This window comes from Neoarius graeffei, chromosome 28 (genome assembly GCF_027579695.1).
Source record: "Neoarius graeffei isolate fNeoGra1 chromosome 28, fNeoGra1.pri, whole genome shotgun sequence".
NCBI lineage: Eukaryota > Metazoa > Chordata > Actinopteri > Siluriformes > Ariidae > Neoarius > Neoarius graeffei.
In genome coordinates, this window is record NC_083596.1 from 40414933 (window position 1) to 40428987 (window position 14055).

Here is a 14055-nt window from a genome sequence, read left to right on the forward strand (position 1 = left end):
GATGTAGTTTCACGCATTACCCAGTCGATAGTGATTAGGAACAGAACTGGGGAGAGAATGCATCCCTGTCTAACACCAAACCTAACACAAAACGGTTTAGTTAAACTATTCTCTGTGAGAACACTGCATTCAGAGTGTTCGTAGAACATTCCTATAATGGTAACTATTTTGTGTGGAATACCATACGCCCTTAGGACTTTCCACAGGCTTTCCCTACGAACACTATCAAAGGCTTTCTGGAAGTTTATGAGCAATGGGGAGTTCCATTCAATGCACTGTTCAATGATTTTCCTCAGGGCAAAGATCTGGTCTGAACAGTTGCGGAATAATGAATGTTATAACGATTTATATATTTTAGAACACTGTAATAGTAGCTCCTTGACTCACGGTTTATTAATATCTATCTTTTATCCTGGTCATGGGGGCAGAGCCTATCCCAGAAACACTGGGCAATAGATGGGAAGAAACCCTAAATGGGACTCTAGTCCATTGTAGGGCCACACACACACACATTCATACCTACAGCAGTTTAGAATCCCGTCCACCTGCAGTCACGACTGGGAAGGAACCGGAGAACTTGTGGCACATCTGAACTCCGGGGACCTTGAAGCTGTGAGACACCTACATACAACTCAATTTGAAACTATATTATCATCAGTTCCCTCTTCAGACACCTCTTACTTGCATACAGACTGATACCAAACTACACTATATGGCCAAAAGTTTGTGAACACCTGACCATAAGAGTTCTAGATGCTTCCTGAACATCCTGTTCCAGATTTGGTCCACCTTTGATGTTATAATCATCCTCCAGTCTTCTGGGAAGGCTTTCCACGAGATTTAGGAGCATGGCTGGGGGAAATTATGTCAGGCACTCGTTTTGGGTGAGAAGGCCTGGTGTTCCTGTTCATCCCACAGGTGTTCAGTATGGTCGAGGTCAGGGCTCTGTATAGTAGACTCGAGTTCTTCCAGTCCAATCTTGGCAAGCTAAGTCTTCATGGAGCTCACTTTGTGCACAGGGGCATTGTCATGCTGGAACAGGTTTAGTTCCAGTGAAGGGTAATGCTAAGGCATACAGAGACAATATGCACTTCCAACTTTATGGGAACAGTTTAAGGAAGGCCTGTGTATATACACACACATTCAATCTCCCAAGGCATAAAATTCTCTAAAAGCTCTTCTTCAGGTAGACAGACAACCAACCACTGATTTCATTACTGACCGAAATGAAATTAGCTCCACTCCAATGGCTACGAAGTGCATGTGCTGTTCTCCAATGAACCCCTACAGCCATAAAAACCTCAGCTTCAAGGCAAACCTAGTGCTCTTCTAGCTCTAGTCATTCCTCTAATGGACATTTCATTATGACTGGCTTTGATCTTGGATAACAGAAAATTCACTTTCTTTCCATCATTGAAAAAGAAAATAAAAACGACTTCTGACATGCTTTGCATTTTTATATTATATAAATCGAACCATAATCATGACACGTGACGGCACTCGTTTGTCTGGTTGATTTTATTCAGCGAAGCGTGCGCCTACAGTCATTTACAAACAGCACAGAAACAATGGGATTGTCTTCTCAGGGACTGGTCAGCAGGTAGGACATTTACAATCATGCATTAAGACACCTGAAAGGATTGCAACGGCATCACACGCTTGTGACGAGCATCAAGATAGAACTGAAACTAGAGAATTGTGTAACGAATACATTTTCACTCAAAGAAAAACAAGGGAACAGATCAATATGATCAAAAAAAAAAAAAAAAAACCCCACAGGCAGTATTCAGAAAATTCACTACACCTTTCCATTGCTACAACAAGATATCCAACAAAATCTTTAGAATTTTATCCTCCACTTTTTTTTTTGGCTTTTCTACAACCCCAATTCCATAAATTTGGGACACTGTGTAGAACTGAATGATATACACACGTTTCAGAGCAATATGCTGCCATCTAGACAAAATCTTTTTCCGGGAAAACGGCATGGCTCTATAGTAAAAAGAGTCCGGGTGCTAAACTGGCCTGTCTGCCGTCCACACCTGTCTCCCATTTAAAACATTTGGTGTGTTATGAAGCACAAAATACGACAAAGGAGACCCTGAACTGTTTAGCAACTGAAATTCTATATCAGGCAAGAATGGGACAACATATCTCTTTCAAAACTACAGCGATCGGTCTCCTTAGTTCCCCAACATTTACAGTGTTGTTAAAAGTAGAGGTGATGCAACACCGTGGTAAACATGCCCCTGTCCTAACTTTTCTGAAACGGGTTGCCGACGTCAAATTAAAAAATAAACGTATACATGTTTTTCAAAACACAAAATTTCTCAGGTTTCAACATTTGATATGTTTTCTTCTTTGTGCTATTTTCAATTAAGTATAGGGTTTTCATGATTTGCAAATAGTCATATTCTGCTTTTTATTTACATTTTACAGTGCCCCAAATTTATGGAATTGGGGTTGTAATCCATCCTACTTTTTTTTTTTTTGGATTAGCATTAAACATAATTCAAAGGAAAAACTCCGGTTTCCATAAAACTGTCATCAAAAAAAAAAAAAAAAAAAAAAAAAGTATTTAGATAACATTTAAAAAAAAATTGAATATAAAGTATTGCTTTTCTTAAAACATCCACTGTATAGTGTAATGAATCTTAACTAAACTAGTGAACTGGTGTTTGGTTTTCGGGGAGGGGGGGGGGACCCTAACCCAACACTAAATTATGGTGAAAGATGAAAACACATTAAAACAATTTAGCGACAGTTCAATTCTGGTGTTGGTTTGAAGTGAGCATGCTATTTACACGGATGATTGGTGCAAAGGCACGTTAGTGGTTTGACAGCATGGGTGGTTTTGTTATTGATGCAAAAATAAGTGCACAAAAAAAAAAAAAAAAAAAAAAAAACACACACACACAACCGTCAACATGAACTCAACAACTGCTTGTTCCTGATTGGACACCGCGTATACCGGTTTCCATTAAGGAAAGAAAATTTTTAAAAAGGATTGCATTTTTTTCAAACTGTTATCCAGGTAGTCTTATATTATTACGTCTTAAGTTACTCATGTTATTATACTGAAGAATAATTCAGTCTTCGGAAAAACAGCTGCTTCCTTTAGGCAAGTTTTGAGCATACTCGTTAATGCACATACCCCCCCAAAAAAAAACCACCCACACAAGTGCTTGATCAAATTAAAAACAAATAAAAGTATCAGTAGACAAGCCAATCTGTAGCGAGGATATGTTTGATTTGTTGACGTTATTGGCTTTGCTGTTGCATTTTTCTGTTTTTAAGCGTGTTTTACACTTACAGGCCACCGCACTAGAGCTTCCGAAAGTCAAAAACCATCTGCAAAAGCAAAAGTTCAGCCTCAGTCCTGACACAAAAGGAAAATTGACAGACATTAAGGCAATCTACTGCGAGAACAGGTGAAGAGAACCTGAAACCATCACACTTGTGAAACTTCCTCTCTCTAAACAGATGATGACGACGTCATCATTGCACTGTCGAATACGAACAAACAGAGATGATGTCTTACAGAATGATAACACATTGTGTGTGTGGAATGAGGCAGCAGATTAAAAAAAAAAAGTATATGTAATGCAAAAATGGACAACAGGAATGAATGAGTAATGCATTTATAATAATAATAATAAGAGAAGAAGAAGAAGAAGACCCCCCCAAGCTAGTTCATGTCCAAAAAAAAAAAAGGAAGCAATAATGTTTGAGGTAATAGATTACATATGATCAAACTAAGTCATTTTTTACATCACATTTTAAGACTAACTGGATTTGTGATTTTCATGGATGCTGTACATTCAGTCAACCTGCATGTGAACCAATGTGAAAACGTGAAAGGGGATGAACCAGTCCTAATCGGTGAACCCAAGAACGACGACTGCTCTTTCCGTTTCAGTAACGAGCAGCGCATCATCCAACCAAATCCGAAAGAAGAAAAAAAAAAAAAAGTCTTCTCTTTTTCAGGTCTTGGATGCTTTTTTCCCCCTCTTTTATTTAATGACTTTTGCACCTACTGGCATCTAGCACGCATACACACTTTAAATGTACAATAATAAAATGTTGATTTATAAATCAAATCAATCAATCATCGCCGAGCAGTTTGCTGGCTTTCCAGACCATTCGAAATCTGATTGTGCCACTATACAAGCTTCAAAAAAGAAAAACAAAAAAAAGTCACGATCTTCAGTGGACAATTATCATAGATGTTAGGGACAAGAGAATGGGATAGTGTGAAAGTGACAAAAAAAAAGTGCTGGGAAGAAGAAGAAGAAGAAAAAAAAAGAAAGATCAAATGTGATGTCTGAATGATGATACACAAGTTCTGTATCTTTTCTTCACATATTTTGTGGCACGTTAGGGAAAGGTGGGGGCGGGGTTTAGGCAAAGTGCTTCCGTACTGAATATAAGGGTCCTACAAGCATTTACACAGTAGATACAGGCACTTGAAAGTCTTTGGTTGGAGTGACCCAACATTGCAGAGATTCACATCATAGTTTGTCGTCACCTTCCTCCTGGGTTCAAGAGGTGACGAGTTTTTTCCCACTTCCCCGTCCTCCATTTTAAGTAAGGTTTGTTCCAGATTCTTCAGTCTGACGCTGAACGAGTTCAGGCCATGTATTCACCCACGATCGTTCTTATCCCTCCGACAAGGCCACCTGAAAAACACAGGGTGAACATGTAAAATTCTAAAAAGTCCATATGCTACAATTAATGTCCTTAAACTGCACTCCCCCCCCCGTACAAAGTAATAATCATGATGTTGATTGACCATGTGTTTTCGAACCACAGCTGATCCAAAAGGCCATAAATTGATGGAAAAATCAATAAAATCAGCTGATTTTCACGGAATCCGCCGAGACTCATCTGGAAGATCCCGAAAAGGCGTGTGCTGTCACACACAACAATCCAGGTATCAATTTCGTTCCCGTGCGCAGCAGCGGTTAGACCATTCTCGATATGAAATCACGTTTTGGAAAGAATTCTGATAGCCTGGGCCCGCCCATCCTAAGCATGACGCAACACGAGGGCCTGTTCCGAGCTTAGTCTGGCCAGGCAGGCTATCTACAGCATTTCCAAGCTCCCGAAAAATCGGGAACCAATCAACTTTGAGCATCTCCAACGGCCCTGGGTAGAGGCGTGTTCAAGGCACTGACGTAGTAGAACTGCGACCGGAAGCCATAGATTGTTTACAGAATCTATGCCGGAAGCGCTTCATTCACATTACGAACATGGAGCAGTGGCAAGCCTTTGACACAGCGGTAGATGCTGTATTGAAAGCATTCAACGGGAAGTTCTCATTGAAAACGGAGCAAAGAGCAGCCCTGGAGGTATTTATTGAAAGGAAGGACGTTTTCGCCTTGCTCCCGACCGGCTTCGGTAAGAGTTTAATCTACCAGTTAGCCCCGTCGCGTCACATACGTCAGAGGAAAGAGAGTGATGTGATTGGTTTAAGCTTCGTCACAGCCTTTTCTGGCTTCGACCAGTAGCAAACTGAGGCATTTCAGGGAGGCGGGTCAACCACGGGCTCTGGGAAACGGTTTGGCTTAATATCTTGGCCAGACCAAATGCTCGGAGAGCTTTGAAGTCGCGTTAGCCAGACTAGAATTCTGATAGTGATTGAGATTCTTATATATGTCAGATGAAGGGGCACATGATTATCAAGGATATTCCGGAGTAAATGGTTCTCTTTTCGAGCCCCCAAGACGAGAAACTGACAGTTCCCGACAGTCCCGCTCACCGCCGATAGCGCACCACCAGCCAGAGAGAACTGGAAACACAGATTGGTTTGTGGATTTTTATTCCAAGCTGGCCGTTGCAAAAAATATATACATGTACCTCAATAAATGCAGAAATATAACCTTTAAAACGTACGCTTATTCAGTGTAATTATTGAAAGAATATATGAAGTGGGTGATAATAGGGGAATCGACGAACTGTCCAAATGTCATTTATTAAATAAATGGGTTTCTTTCTTTTTTTTTTTTGCTCCAGTAATTCCCATGTGGTCGTGAACACTTGATGAATCAGATTTATTAGTAGCAGGCGACATGAAACCTGCCTGCTTCATATGCGCAAACCTCACCCACTGTCGCTTTAGATTAGTATCATTTTTCAGAAATTCGTGAACTGAATATCCTGTTGTATATGGATTTAAATATCCAAACAATGCAGCGCTTTCACGTTGCTATTTTTGTAAGATTCCAACAACAATATCCAATTTCAGCGAGTAAACAAGCACGGGATCAGATGAACATGGGTTCCATGTGTGACGACATGCAAGATTAGCCCTGAGGCAAGGCTGCCTTTTGTCGGGATCCGGACGCCACGATTTATTGACAGTTTTGTGCTTGAGAATGAAACAATCTTATTCCACCCCTGCTTTATTAATTAATTTTTGGTCATTCAAAATGATATTCATTTTAAAGGGGAACAGAGGGCAATATATAGAGTAAATATAACAACACACATTGATGAACCTTATTCAAGACTTACAAAAGTTTTTTGTTCCAAGGTTGGAAAGTTAGTGTTTTGAAAGTAGCTCGAGCAAACTATTTCCGCAGTTTGAACAGCCCGCAATGATATTAATTTTATCCAATCAGAATGCACGTTCGTTTTCTCTGCGTAACACTCATGACGTATCTATGTGCCCAGTTGTGTTGGCTCATTGAGGTTGGGACTAGCACGTGTGAAATACCCGTTTCTGCCTCTTGCGACGATTTCGCAAGTCCACGGGTGGCGCCTATCTCATTGCAGCAAATAAATTCTGCTGGACTCGTGAGCAACTCCACGTTACATTTTCCGCACGAGCACCACGCCGTGTCACCTGCACGCAGACGCTCTGCCCTACGCTCGCCATGCCCATGGTCAGCATCAGTCTCATCCTCGCCGTCATCCGAGCTTCCTTTTCTTATCTCATCACCGGAGTCGAGAGTACCTCTCCTAGGTTCAAACTGGTACCCTTCTAAGCCATAGCCTGCTTGCAGTGTGTCTTGCGGGATCTCTTCGTATGATTCGACAGAGCTGTCGCTTTCACTTGATGCGCCCGACGCCATGATTACACGCTTATCTCCTCTATTTCGGAGAGTTCCGCTAGTGCAGTGGGTAGCGCTGACGTCACGGTCTTTTAAAAATGGCGACTCTTGTGCGGTTTAGCGTATAAAGTATTATATTTACAATTACCAAGATATTTCGTTGTTTTCTAGTACATAAATTTGATAGAATACGTTACTTTGACACATCAGCAACCGTATATATTATATTTTGTACCTCTTTAAAGCATTACATACACTAAGTGGTGTGTCGTTATAGGAAATTAGTCAACAACAGGATGGGGGTGCAGCCTATCACGAAGCAGAATGACTGTTAACCACCCAAAAAATTATTATTAGTTACTTATTAACCTCACTCAATATCAGACCGGGGTTTTAACAGGACGGACCGGGCTCGGTCTGTACTGTCAAGACCTTGGTCTGATATTTTCCCATAAAACCCTCGCAAGCGAGGTTAATAAGTAATTTTGTTTTTTGCAGCATTGAAAGCCAGTGCCTTGGGAAGAAAGTCCGTAATCGCCCACGGGCATTACGGGAAAATTCTGCCCATCAAGGAACCAATCAGAGCGCATGATTTTACCAGAAGTAGCTCGTGCCATATAATAATATCCAATAACATCATGAGCCAAAGTGTTTTATTTCTCTCACATATCACAACAATTATAGTGCTTTACAGTTAAAACTGTAGATCGTACGCACAATTATCCTTTGATCACTTGCTACCAGGAAACCACAACTTCCTGAAGATTTTCCAGTGGAAGAAAACCTAAAGCAATACTTTTACCTTTAACTACTGCAAAAGCACCGATACTGGAGACTCCTTCCAGAAACATCTCTTTACCGCAAACTTTTCCAACAATTATACACTTAAAAAAAAACCAACCCACACATCAGTTTATTATTAGCTTTAGTTTATATGGCATGAAGCGCTGTTCCTTCCAAGCTGCTTCCATTCAGAAAAATAAATCCCACATAGAATGCTGACACAAAACGTGCATCAAAAAGTTAGTCACACCACAGAGATACCATTTTAGAAAATGAAGACCTTCTAACCAGATTCAGTATCATTCATACCTGTAGACTGAACTAGGGATGGCGAAAACTTAAAAAAAAAAAAAAAAAATCTTGACCGACCACCGAGCCTCATTAGCCGGTTAAAGTCGGTTAACCTATGAGTTTAAAATTCTAGAATTGGAATTATTACAGGGATGTAAACGGCGCGCCTTTTGGCAGATGCTGCCCTCTCCACGGCTGAATCGCGCGGATCCGACCTTCCTTTCCCAAGGGAGGGCGTTGGAGCGTCTGACCACAACTTCATCAAAGCAAATTCTGCATATAAGCAAGTGCCGCCACAGTCCACGAAACACAGGAAGTACAAGCACAAGAAGAAAACAGCAAATCAGAAAGCCGCGCATGCCCGCGCCGAAGCCGCGCAAAATTTAATGTGCGCAGCTTCCGCGCAAATGCGCGCAGCCCCCCGATCCACTGCCTTCCTCCCACCCCCCCCACGCCTCATGGACTGCAACGGCACCCGCCTATTTAGTAATTTTAATACAGAATCCACCTTGAAATTACATTCAGACACTCCAACGCCCCCTCCAAAAAAAAAACGGATCTGCGCGATTCAAAAAAAAAAAAAAAAGTCGGCATCTGCGCCTTTAGTTTGTGTGGAGAGATATGATCTGCAATAACATGCATTGTTGGCTACAGACCGAAACATACTTCCAGAATGCACTGGCCAAGGCAGGACTAAACTCCATGTGCCTTCTAATAATAATAATTTAAAAAAAAAAAAAAAAAAAAAAAACAGATTAGTAATTTGTAAGCTAAAAAGCCTGTGTCTACACTTTCGCAGAGTGGCAGCGGGAGGGCGGGACATGACTGAATGGGTGTTTCTGATTTGTCAGCTGTCTTTAACTGGGGCGGGACATGACTGAATGGGTGTTTCTGATTTGTCAGCTGTCGTCCTTACACCGCATGGCACGCCCCAAGCGTTTACAACATGGAATTCCAAGTCCTCCGCTCCAAAACGATTGATTTTTTTTTAACAGACAACCAAAAAAAAAATTAACCGGTTAACGCTGATTCGGTCAAACGGTCATCGGTTAACATCCCTCGACTGAACAGCTAAATCCAACAAAATATCCTACAGACAGGTATCTGATGTTCTAAAGGATCTGTTTTTTTATTTTTTTTAAAGTTAAGAAAAAGACGACATACCTTCTCTGGACAGAATTCTGGGTTGTTCTGTCTTACTTTGCCAGGTCTACCCTTAATGACTGCATAGCAGAACATTGTAATCACCATCACAAACAGAAAGTAACTGGTGTGCATTAGGTGCAGGTTGATGAGGGAGCGATCGTCCTGGAAAAGCAGAAAGAAGAGTCTTTTAAAAGCTCCGTAATACTGTGAGAAGAAACTCAAGCCAGTTAAAGCTAGACTGCCTTTCGAAGTTTTCAAGCGTAGGGTCATAAAAAGAAATTTTCCCCGACGTCCAGTTGTTTTTGTTTAGTGGACCGAAAGCTACTGAGCTCGAATCACAGACTTACAATTTTATTAGGTTTTTATTAGTAATAGAACAATTACGGCGGCACGGTGGTGTAGTGGTTAGCGCTGTCGCCTCACAGCAAGAAGGTCCGGGTTCGAGCCCCGCCTTTCTGTGCGGAGTTTGCATGTTCTCCCCGTGGGTTTCCTCCGGGTGCTCCGGTTTCCCCCACAGTCCAAAGACATGCAGGTTAGGTTAACTGGTGACTCTAAATTGACCGTAGGTGTGAATGTGAGTGTGAATGGTTGTCTGTGTCTATGTGTCAGCCCTGTGATGACCTGGCGACTTGTCCAGGGTGTACCCCGCCTTTCGCCCGTAGTCAGCTGGGATAGGCTCCAGCTTGCCTGCGACCCTGTAGAACAGGATAAAGCGGCTAGAGATAACGAGATGAGAACAATTAATGAATTTGGAGCCACATGGCCCTGAATTCGCTGCTATTTTTTTTCCTGCTTCGCCATACAGAATACTACGTCATGCATCATGTGGTAGGCTTTCCCCGTTCGCGCAAGGCATTGTGGGATACAAATTTGAAAAGAGGGGGGAAAAAAAAAAAAAGACGACGCAAGTGTGCGAACGAAACGTGAAAGACCGACTACAGTAACGGAAAGCGAGAAGAAAAGACGTTATGTTATATACAAAGGAAAGGAAACGCAGGACCAAACTAATAAATATCGGCGGTCAGCGAGCACCTCGGTGTGATCAGCTGTTCGTTTAGCGACAGAATGATGGCACCGTCAGTGCACGGTTAAAGCTAAACCTGCGCATGTGCGCACACACGGACTTCCTCTGTCTGCTTGACTGCACAAAGCAAGTGATTTCATGCACATTATTTGCTCGGGAATCCGCGCAAATTAAATAACTTCCCAGCTACAGAATGGCCTGATATTTTGTGAGATATTACAGAAATAAGCATGTAATCACAATGATCGAATTTCAGAGGGAACCAAATTTCACCGATTTTATGAAATCGAAAGGCCTTCAAGATAGTCAGACAAGCTGGCTCAAGTCCGTCATGCCATTAAAGAAATCTTGTTACATGGTTATGCAATTACTTTCTCTGCAAAGTGTATAAGCAATAATAATTATTTAAAGAAACCAAACAAACCACACACCAGTACCAACACTCATTTGCAGGCAGGGAAGAGAAAACCGTGACTCACTTCTGGTACGATGACGGTGAGCTTAGGGTTCAAAGTGTGGTACACCTTCCCAACGGCACCTTTGTAACACCAAAAAGGGTTGTAGTCCTGGGTGTATTTGGTGTCCGAGTCCCGTGCTGTGGTGAAGATCTTGTACCAGGATGTTGCGTTGCTGTACGTCTCTGGAATACAGTGAGGTGGCTGCCTGGAGGACAAAAAGGATGTTTGGTTGGAAACTCGAAATCCAAAACGTGAAACTGTGAAGCATGGTGGCGGAAGCACAACGGTATCAGTACGTACACTCCTTTGTATAGTTCAGTCTGGCTACTTTCATACTTAACCGACCCAGGACGTAAGCATTTACTGAAATGTGAAAATCTGAGCACGCTTCCAAGCATGTGAGATATATAAATAAAAGCGTCAATGAGCAGGACAGTGAACAGTCTGCAGGCATCTCTTACACTTAGTCATGTTCATGAGAGCTCATCAGGGAGGAAATACCTGCTCTTCCAAAAATAAAACTGCTATCAGTTTTGAGTTTCATAACCACATGAATGGTCCAGAGTGCTAAAAATCACAGGTGTGTGGTACAAAGAACAAGAGTGCTCCGAGAGCACAATATCCCCTGCTGGCAACTACAGCACATCTATGCTATAAGGCCATAACTCTGGTAAAATGCGACTGAATTGAACGAAATTCCAATACGCATATTACCGACATAAAGAATCCTGTCAAGTTTTGTGAAATTCCTCCAAAAATTCTGACAGGAGTTGATTTCAGAAGGCGAGTACCCTTCCCAGGATGGATGGACGGACATCGCCGCGACATAATCCTCCTTCGGGCCTTTCGGCCAGAAGGGGATTAAAAAATAAATAAATAAATAAATAAATAAATAAACACTCAATTTAAATCCAAGCATATAATATAATATACTAAGTAACTTTAAAAACGCACAATGGAATTCAACACGATATCACTTTAGATCCATGCATATATTTGAAATTTATGATATTGTATGTAATGCACACACATCTTGAAACATCGATAAAGGACATTTATTGTCAAACTCAAGAATTAATTCACAATAAAAAAAATTCAAAGTGACAGTTGGTCCATGTTCGGACCGTCATGCTGGAGATTCTGGGTCTGTGTCGTCCAGGGGTCTCAGCAGCAGTGACTGAGGGTGTCAGGAATCTGTCACGGAGGTGAGCTAGCCTGATGTGCTGATCCTGAACTGGCGTCGTGACTCGAGGCTGACCAGGGCGTGGACGATCCCTGGTGCTCCCTGTCTGTCTGTAACGCTGACTCAAACGGGAAATGGTCGAATGATGAACACCGAAGTGCCGGGCGACCTCTGTCTGTGTACTTCCGGCACGCAACATCCCGATGGCCTGTTCACGTTGATTTTGGCTTAGGCGTGGCATCTTCAATAATGACAATTTTCCCATCATTTCCCCCGGGTATTTATAGGCAAGATTGTGTGTGTACAATGTATGCAAAATTTGTTTGAAAATTAAAGCCTGTCCATGTCATTGACTACCCGAGTCATATTGTACGTTACTGAGTACAACTCCCTTAAATTCTGATTTGAGCACAGATTCGGAACTTATTCGGGCGGAACGAAGTTATTTTTCCATTGATATATATTTCTTTTCTTCTTGAGATAAACTCAGCACGAATTCAGCAAGTTTTATCAATGTGCGTTTTTAAAGTTACTTAGTGTATAATATAATATAGGGTCAGGATATAGCATTGAATCCTCATCAAAACTGAAGCATGGTGGTGGGTGCATAAACATGAATATAGCTCGTATCATGTGTTTGATCCTTAGAACGCAATACTTTCACAGAGCTGTGGTTTATTAGTGTGCTTGCAAAAGCACACTATTGTTCTTCTTAAGTTATTATTATTATTCCGTTTCACCCGTTTTTTTGATCCACTACTGCTCCTAGGGCTTTCGAGATAGAGACACCGTTCCAACACTGAAATGTAGGGCCCGATCTGGAATGGTGTGCTGGTTAAAATGGTTGCACTACCCCTTGTCATTCATTTGGTATTCTCGTTTTTCGGCAAAATTCCGTGCCATTGAAATGAACGGGTAGAACTTGAGTGATGTGATAAGGAGCTCCTCCACTCTAGATGTTAGAGTGGGAGCAGCAGAAAAAAAAAATTTTAAAACTGCGATTTTACAGCCCAAATCCATGTTTTAAACCCTGTAGAACCTCTGAATTAAATTGAAAAACATATAAAAGGGTGGAGAGGAGCTTTGCGCAGTGAAATCTCCCTTCAAAATGATGTGAAAGGAGACTTTTGGCCCTTTTCCACTACCCTTTTTCAGCTCACTTCAGCCCGACACGGCTCGCGTTTCAACTACCTCAGAGCAGCACGACTCAGCTCGCTTCAGCCCTGCTCAGCCCCCAAAACTCGCACGGTTTTGGAGTGGGGCTGAAGCGAGCCAAACCGAGCCGAGTGGGGCTAGGAGCATGAGGAGACACTCCCCTGTGCACTGATTGGTGAGGAGGAGTGTCCTCACATGCCCACACACGCCCCGCGAGCACGCTGGGATCTGTAAACACCGTAAACCCGGAAGAAGAAGAATTACGAGAATTTCTGAAGGCTTATGCGCCTCGCCTCATCTATACGCTCTTGCCAGTATCTGTCCGCGTTGTCGGTGACAACAAGCCACAGCACCAAGACCAGCAACACTAACGACTCCATGTCCTCCATGTTTATTGTTTACTATCCGGGTCGTGAGACTACCGCTTAAAAGGTCACTGAGGTCACTGTTTGCGCCGCCTAACGACATCACGTGACGTCCACCCACTTTCGCTAACTCCACCCAATGTGTCCACCCACTTCCAGCCAGCGCGGTTCAGCGCGGTTGTAGTCGAAATGCAACTCCAACAGCCCCATTCAGCTCGACTCAGCCGCGTTGGTAGTGGAAAAGCGGCATTTGAGCCAGAGAAGGCGTGAGAGCTGTTGACCAAAGCCATTTAAAACAAGGATTTCAGAGCGCGAAGCTAGTATGAGCTACTTAATGAGCTAGTACATGTCGTTAGTCTCCCTCCCCCCTTTCCAAACACGCATCATAAACGTTCATTATTTTCCTTCATCATTCAAATTCTTACCTTCACATTTAAAAGATTTCATGGGCAATTCATCATCAGAGAGGCCAAAATTATGAAATGATTAAGATCGCTTTAACCGGTCAGCTCCGTGATCTTCCTAAGGCCACACCAATTCAATTAGTTGGTTCTCGGAATCACCGCTTGAAGAAAATGCAAAATGAAAAAAAAAA

At 42.2% G+C, this 14055-nt stretch overlaps 1 protein-coding gene across 2 annotated transcripts in view; it reads right to left on the reverse strand.

The window, feature by feature from the left end:
* Window positions 1–1512: 1512 nt before the first annotated feature.
* The window catches only part of tmem248 (transmembrane protein 248), a 46701-nt gene continuing 34158 nt past the window's right edge, over window positions 1513–14055 (reverse strand). For both annotated transcript variants that reach the window (XM_060912788.1, XM_060912787.1), the window contains exons 5-7: window positions 10779–10962; window positions 9294–9437; window positions 1513–4679 (exon numbers count right to left, since the gene is read on the reverse strand). In XM_060912788.1, coding sequence (XP_060768771.1) covers window positions 4659–4679; window positions 9294–9437; window positions 10779–10962 — 349 coding nt within the window. In that variant the 3' untranslated portion in view covers window positions 1513–4658. The remainder of the gene's footprint in view (window positions 4680–9293; window positions 9438–10778; window positions 10963–14055) is intronic.